The sequence below is a fragment of the Buceros rhinoceros genome, unplaced genomic scaffold (assembly GCF_000710305.1).
Source record: "Buceros rhinoceros silvestris isolate BGI_N320 unplaced genomic scaffold, ASM71030v1 scaffold19174, whole genome shotgun sequence".
NCBI classification, from domain to species: Eukaryota; Metazoa; Chordata; class Aves; order Bucerotiformes; family Bucerotidae; genus Buceros; species Buceros rhinoceros.
The window spans coordinates 46,973-54,354 of NW_010409033.1; the positions used below are offsets into that span (position 1 = coordinate 46,973).

At 47.1% G+C, this 7,382-nt stretch overlaps 1 protein-coding gene across 1 annotated transcript in view; it reads left to right on the top strand.

Annotated features, from left to right (window-relative positions):
• The window catches only part of RIMS4 (regulating synaptic membrane exocytosis 4), a 16,204-nt gene extending 14,920 nt beyond the window's left edge, over positions 1-1,284 (top strand). The window contains exon 5 of the mRNA XM_010135101.1: positions 1,066-1,284. Coding sequence (XP_010133403.1) covers positions 1,066-1,284 — 219 coding nt within the window. The remainder of the gene's footprint in view (positions 1-1,065) is intronic.
• The last annotated feature ends 6,098 nt before the right edge of the window (positions 1,285-7,382 follow it).

Below are 7,382 nucleotides of genomic sequence, written 5' to 3' on the forward strand. Positions count from 1 at the left end.
CCTGCTGACCTGGAGTGTAGATTGTTGTCTTGAATTGACATTCGCCGTCTCTCCTACCACATTTTACAGGAAATGGCAGTGTTCTGGTTGGTTGGAGCCTAGGGGAAAGAAGCTGTCGGGATTAGGCAGAGATCACTAGTCACCCTCATAACCCGTCATACTCATCCTCTCCTCTTCAGAACACGGGCTCGCTCTGGAGTCAGTCGTCAGCTTTGTCCTGAGCCGCATAGGGCCCCTTGGTCACGTGCAGACCTCCAGCATGCCTAAGCCCATGACCCTCACTACATCTGTTGTTCCACCCACTGGTCTCCATCACGTCGTAAGTGTGACTCAGCTTTCCCTGCTCGTGGGCCATCTCTCTTTCATTAGACCTTCCTCCGTTCTGCCAGCCCTTCTCAGCAGTCTGTCCTGCTTCCCCTGCATGCCGCTCCATGTGTGCCCCTTGCGTCACCGGTCCCACTTGTCAGCACTCGGCTCCTGCCCCAGCTTCGGGTGAGTAGCTGTGCCTCTTCTCCATCTGCCCTGCATCATGAGCCCTGAGGGCACAAGTTTAAGACAAGCTTTTCCTCATCCTGTTGGCTTTTGACCCAAGCTATTACCCACCTTTTTTGGGTTGGTTTATTTTTCCAGATCAGGAGCCTTTCCTGTCCTTTTCCCCTGGCCTCTTTGTGGTGTGTGTCCAAGGTCTGTTGCTGTGCCAGGACCAGGTTTTACCTGCAGGTGTTGGAGCTGCGGCTCCAGGGGTGCTTTGTCTCGGTGCTGTCCCTACCCAGCGGGCAGAACAGCAGAACGCTGTCTCATCCACCTGTACATTCGCCTCTTTTCCGTGGAGGTGGGGGGTAAAGTCTGATGATGTTAGGATTTGTAAAACTGTGCTTAAAAACAAGCATAAAATCAGCCAGGGCTTCACGTCACCTGTTTGTAGTGTAAACTTTTCTGCTTTTCTCGGACTGTAGTGAAGTCCCAGTCAGTCAGGTGAGTAGGAAGGAGGATTGATCAGGCTGGTGCTTCCCAGCAAGTGTGCAAGTTGGAGGATTAACTGTGCGCCCCTCTCTTGTTCTTAAGGTGATAGTCTGGGGAAACTACGGACGCATGGAGCGCAAGCACTTCATGGGAGTCGCCAGGGTCCTCCTGGAAGAACTGGATTTGTCAACTTTAGCAATCGGCTGGTACAAGCTCTTCCCGACCTCCTCGATGGTGGATCCCACTACGGGCCCGCTCCTGCGTCAGTCCTCACAGCTCTCCCTGGAGAGCACAGTGGGACCCTGCTGTGACAGGTCTTAGTGAGTAAGGAAGGGGGAACTGCTTTTGTTTTTTAAACATGCTGTCAAGGTTTTGTTTGCTGGAACTCTGACCTCAAGCGCAATGCATGTTCAATCAGTTCTTGTGGAGCTGGAAGAGGAGGATAAACCAGTGACCTTAGACAGAAGACAAGGGGGAGGGCACTGTGCCCTCTCCGTCCAAGGAGGAGGTGCCGTGGGGCATGAGTCCTAGTTGTCAAATTAGACATACACCTCTTGTTTCACTTCTCTCGCTGTCATTCTTGGACCCTTGTTTCAGATCAGTATTAACCCTGGAGAGTTGCAGCATCGAAAGGATTTGGAGGGAGCAAGGAAGGAATTTTTCTTAACAGCACATCTTAGAAATTTCTAACACAGATTCTGTCGTGAGAAAGCAAAAGGGAAAAGAAAAATTTAGAGGCCACTATCTGACCTAAAAGGAGCAAAAGCAGAAAGTTTAAGGCAAGCATTAGGTTTTTCTAGGGCCTTTCTTCGTGAAAGGCAGAAAAAGAAAGAAACCTGCAACTCCTTCTTTAGAATCAGCTCCCTATCACTGAGTCACGTTAACTGTAACGCTGTTGTCGCTGTGTTTTCAAACTGTGCCAAATTACCAGCAAGTGTCTTTCCTGCATTACTTGTCTAACGCTGCTGATGAAGCATACTTGGTGGGAGAGTAAGTAGCGCCTACTTAGACCAGACAGTTTGAACAGAGGTCGAGTTTAGCGGGCTAATTAACTGCAATTTTGCTCAGAAAAAAACCCACTAGAAGTGGGAGCTGAACGTCAGACTTGCAGCTTGAGATATTTTGTATTGTCAGATACAACGTTCTGCAATTTACTGACTCCTGTACTTGTTGCTGTGCATCCTTCAGTCACGATGTCTCCTGCTTTCCTTCCATCTCCTTTGCGCTGGTACATATCTGCTGGAGGTGCTGCCCTCGCTGTTGTGCTGTGGACTGACTGAAACAGGACTGGTTTATCCTGCCGCAGGGGAGGACGATGAGGTTTCCGAGGGTGTAGAAGAAGGAAACCTCAGTTTGTCGTCTGACAAGAAGGTGCTGGAGAGCACGTAACCTTCCTTGTGGAGAGCGAGGTGCTTTAGGCAGTCCCGGTAGTACACAGACATTGTCAAGCGTCCTGCAAGAGGAGATGTAACCCCCAAAGTGCGGAGAGGTAGTGGGTGAGGAATCCGAAGCTGCAGCGGTCACAGCGTGTGTGTTTTGTCGATTAAAGTGCAACACTTAGTGTAAGCGGGTCTTGTAGATTAAGCCAGTAAAGCACATTCTCGGAGCTGCAGAGCCACAGCGGCTGTTGTCAGCAGAGTCACGAGCTGGAGTAAGTGTGACAGATCCTTCAGACAACTAACAACATATTACCCAAAACCACAGAGGGTCGCCAGAGGTTTTCTGTTGACAGACCTCTTTTGGCTAGGTTTTGTCTCAGTTCCTGGTGGAGAGTTGACGACTGCTGTCCCAGAATAAGCTTTGGGAGATGTTTTACTTTGTGATTTAAAAGCGAAGGTCCCATGTCACGTTTAGCAGATTCTTGACCTGTGGTGGGGGCATACCAACCATTTATTTCTGCGTGTGGACCTCAGCTTTGTTGGAATAAAAGCATGAGTGTGGAGTGGATGGTAAAAGCAGATGCTTTTGGTCCTAGCTTGTCTATGGCATTTTAAATTATTTTGAGACAAATTACAGGATAGATGCAAAAATATAGGCCTTATGATAATCTCTGTGAAAAATTATATAATATAAAGGAGAGGGAAGGAGGATAAGGGACATAGAACAAATAGTTTTTTGAGTCTTCAGTGGCAAAAGCCTCAACATTTCAGATAAATCTCTTAATTTCCTCAATCAAATACGTCTCTGGCCTCTCACTAATTATTTTTTCTAATCGTATTAAACAATTTCTATATATTAGCTGAAGAAAGTTTGTTGCATGCTGGTCAAATGATGTTGTGGCTCTCTCTTATTTTTATTTCTAAAAAAAAGCACATTTACTGTACTTCAAGTCAGCATCTTTTCCTCTTGGTATGTAGTGAGTGCTAGGCACTATTGTACAATACATATATGAACTAGAATAGAGTAGGTAGATTTAGTGGTTTGTAGCACTGGATCTTTTAATATCGATGTCTTTAAAAGGACCGTGGGGAGCTCCAGGTACATGCCAGACCTGGCAGCTGGGTGAAAACTTTATATTGGTACTTAGTTTGGACGTTATGTACCAGTAACAGCTGGTTAATCATGGCTTTCCTGTGCCCAGTCAGATGAGTGCAGCATTTCTGCAGTCTTTAACGGGGAGGGGGAGACTCTGTGTACCAAAAATATTGCCCCCAAACACTTTGTTTAACGACTGTCTGCTGAAAAGCTCAGTTCCTGTACGCCTGGCAAATGCGACGTGTCTCTACATGCTGCCCTTCCAAAAGCTCTGCAAGCTCAGTGAGGATGGTGTAGTTACCACGGGACTACTGAACCCCGAGGACTATCTCCCGTATGTTTTTAATCATGCTAAAAGGTCGCTGTCAGGGTGGAAAAAATAAAGTTACAGCTCTCCTTGTGTTATTTTTGTAACGTCCCAGATTCTGAAATTTGGAGGCAGTTTTCACAGTCTGCTCCATCCTGTTTTCTTCTGCATTTTTTACATGGTTGGTTGTAGTCCAGTGGTTCTTGCTTTTGCTTTTCATCACTTCCAAGTCCTGTTTCTCCCCAGCAGGCGAACGTTACAACCCCTGTCTGCCACACACAGCGGAGTCACGCGAACTGGCAAGTGCAGGAGATCCTCGGAGGAGCCCTTCTGAGAGGGCCCGCAGTGAGGCCAGGAGAGCTACACAGTGCCCTAAGCTCTCAACTCTTGCTTCCCTCATGCCCTTGATTCCTGCACTGACCATGGTGTAGTGTAGTTAAAAAGGAAATCTTCTAGTTACCTGTCCGTGTAAAGGCTCCCCGGACAGCAAACAAGACAAGCCTCGAGCCTGGAATACCTTGTTTTGATAGATACAGCATTGCCTTTTTTTTTTTTTTTTTTTTTTTGTTTCAGATTTGACTTGCCAGGTTCTGTCTAAGATGATGTGACATGACAGTTGGGTTTACCAGTGTGGTTGCGTAAAAAGTAGCAGTTTGCTGGAGTGATGAGCAGCTGAAAAGTAAACTCTGGTTCCCTTTGCAAGTCTTGACCCAGTTTTTTCCTGTGTCTGAGTCTAGCTGTTAGTTATAGTCAGGGAGAGGGGGAGAGAGAGGAAGAGCAGGAGACTTTAAAAAAAAAAAGGCATCATAGTATTCTTGGTCTGTGAGCAGTGATGAGGGGTGAGATTGAGGAGAGAGAAATACCTGCCCAGCTCAGGGCTGATTTTAATAGTAATGGGAGGATTGCTTGCCAAAAAAAAATGGAGAACTGGTCCCTAAATGTTACCTACATTACTGTTACCATGGAAAGGAAAGAAATCCTGATGCTGAGAGCACCCCTGGGAGCAGCACTGTCTCTCCCCAGTGGGAGAGCAGAGCACTAAACCATGCCTCGCACGCGGCGTTGTCCTCTTTGTGGTCTGAGCAAAAAGCAGCCGTGACCGTGGTTAGTCCTGGTTTGCTCAGGAAAAAAAATGTGACGTTTTCCCAGTCTCCTGGTGTTGCTTTCCCTTTGCCCCAACCCAGCTGGGATGCCAAGAGCCAGCACAAGGTCCTCGCCCTGCAGCCGACGCCGCGTGGGCAGGCTCTGTGTCCCTCCCGCACCGCGCGCGGGCGCCTGTGCCCATGGGTGGGTGAGGGCCGGGCGACTTTATCGTTTAGCCAAGTACATCCCCACTTCTTGGCCGTGGATTGTTTCAAAGGACATTGCAGAATTACTTGCTGTGAATGAAAATACATATTTATTGCTTCTAGCTAGCGGATGCTTTATCAGTGTACTGTCTGAATTTGCAGGTCTTCTGGAGCACGACTCTCTGAAGCTCCTGTGCAGGAGCCGTTCTAAGGTGTTGAGGCAGTTAACAGAATCTCAACCTAAGCATGTTTAGTAATGTTTAGACAGCAAGACAACTTTTTTATGAAATTCATTTTAAGTTAGTTTATTACATGCTGTTGCTAATATTTTAAAACAGGAAAAATATTTTTCTTTAAAGACAAAATGATGTATGTTTTTTAACAGATAACATGATTTAGCGTTTTCAAAAATGTTTAATGTTATTGGTATGAAGTTGACTCATTCTTTTGATTTCTACGGTCCTTGTTATATTTTATCAACTCTTCTCCAAAAGAAAAGAGGCATATGTAAATACGCACCAGAAAAGAGTCCTATAAGAAATTCCATTCAAACTGGCCATAAAGTTATTAGTAAATATTTGTTATCGTTCATTAACTCTCAGCTACTACTCAAGCCTTTGTTGAAAGAATTGATGTTGTATTTTCCAGACGAGAACTACTTAGCTAGTTTTGTCATAATCCTGTACTCTGTATAAAAATCTTTTTATAACAAAAGTCTAATAGGCAAACAAGCAATAATCTATTCCATTTGGTGTGCACAGATTGTGACTTGCAGGCTGTAGTACATATTGTTGATACAGTTTATAATTGTCTTCAATCTCAATGACATCACTTTTGAAAAAGATCCATATTAACTTTGTTTGTAAAAAGCGAAGACTGGGCTGTTGCCTCGTGAGGTAGATTCATCCTCTAGACTTCTCTGTGAGTGGATGCGGCCATCGACGTGAAATCTCTCTTAGGTGAAGAATGAAACAGCCGTAGGTGACTTCATGCTACAGAGGTAAAAAGTAGTTTCAATATAAACTTCATGACTGTTTCGATCTCCCTGTTTTTCTTAGCTCTCTAGTATTTGTAACTCGATGAGAACGGTTCCCACTGCCACTGTAGCCCTGATAAAGCAAAAAAGCCTTTGCACTCCGGGGCCACATGAGTTCTGCCTGACAGCTGCCTGTTTTCCTCGAGGTACCAGGGGCGAGCTAAAGGGAGGGGTTTTTTCAGAGCAGCAGATTGAGCTGCTCTTCTCTCAAGGCTTTGTGGGTTATTGTGTCCATTCCACAGGTGGTGTTTGTCCATTTTGTTAGAAAATTTCACCCAAGGCAGAGAGGTTGCACCTTCGCAGAGGATCATGGGGGACTATCGTGTCAAACGGGAACAGGCTGTTCTGTGCTGTTCTTCAGAAGCTAACTGATGCCGGGCTCAGCTAAAGATTTTTCCAAAGTGGCAGGATCAGGATATTGGATTTTAAGTCAGCTCTATCATTGATGTGGTGAGTAAAATAAACCAGCCTCAAAACAGCTGCCCAGTTCATTCCCTGGGGATTCCTCGCAGCATTTCCCACTGGAGAAGGCTCCGTGTTGTCCTCTAGATCGCCAGCGCGCTGGCCACGCAGGCAGCAGGTTACTGGCCCGGTGATGCTGAGAGCCCCGGCGGATGGTGAAATAATTCACGGTTTTTTATGAGATGCTTCGAGAAGAGAGAGGGCCACGTGTAAATGCAAAGTGCCATCAGTAGCGAAGGCCAGGGCGTATTGGGACCTGGAACAGAAGCTACCATAAAATTGCAGCTACTAAATTGGGACAAACATTGAGAAAAGAGGCTGGTTCATGCTCAGGAGACCCGGCATGGCAGAGCCCCAGAGCTGCGCTCCCGTTGTGCCCTGCCTGTGTCTGAGGGTCTGCCTGGCCTTCCAGCACACGTCTCAGAACGTGGCAATTCCCCGGGGAGCCTCCAAGTGATGAGGTATCCTCCAAACGTGGCTAACGAGTCTTAAACTCACACTGCCAAACTCCTCCCTGCCCGGTGACCAACATCCTGGTGGTGAGGCAGCCACACGCCCAGCCTTGCCCTGGCCGCTCACCCTCCACAGCAGCACCAGGCTTGTCCTAGGGCGCCTCCAGCTCTTCTCACGGTGCAGATGTCCTTCTGCCCACCCTTCCCCGCGACAGCTGCCCTCATCCTGGTTCAGGAGAGGGACCAGGGAGAGTTTCTTGTAGCATTTGGTTCTTTGCACTTTAGCAGCTGAAACTGAGAAGGAGCCAGCACCAGCCCGTTACAGAGCACCAGCAAACAGAGGCTGTGACCCAGCGGTTTTCCCTTTGTGGATTTGCAGTAGCTGAAATGGCCAACAA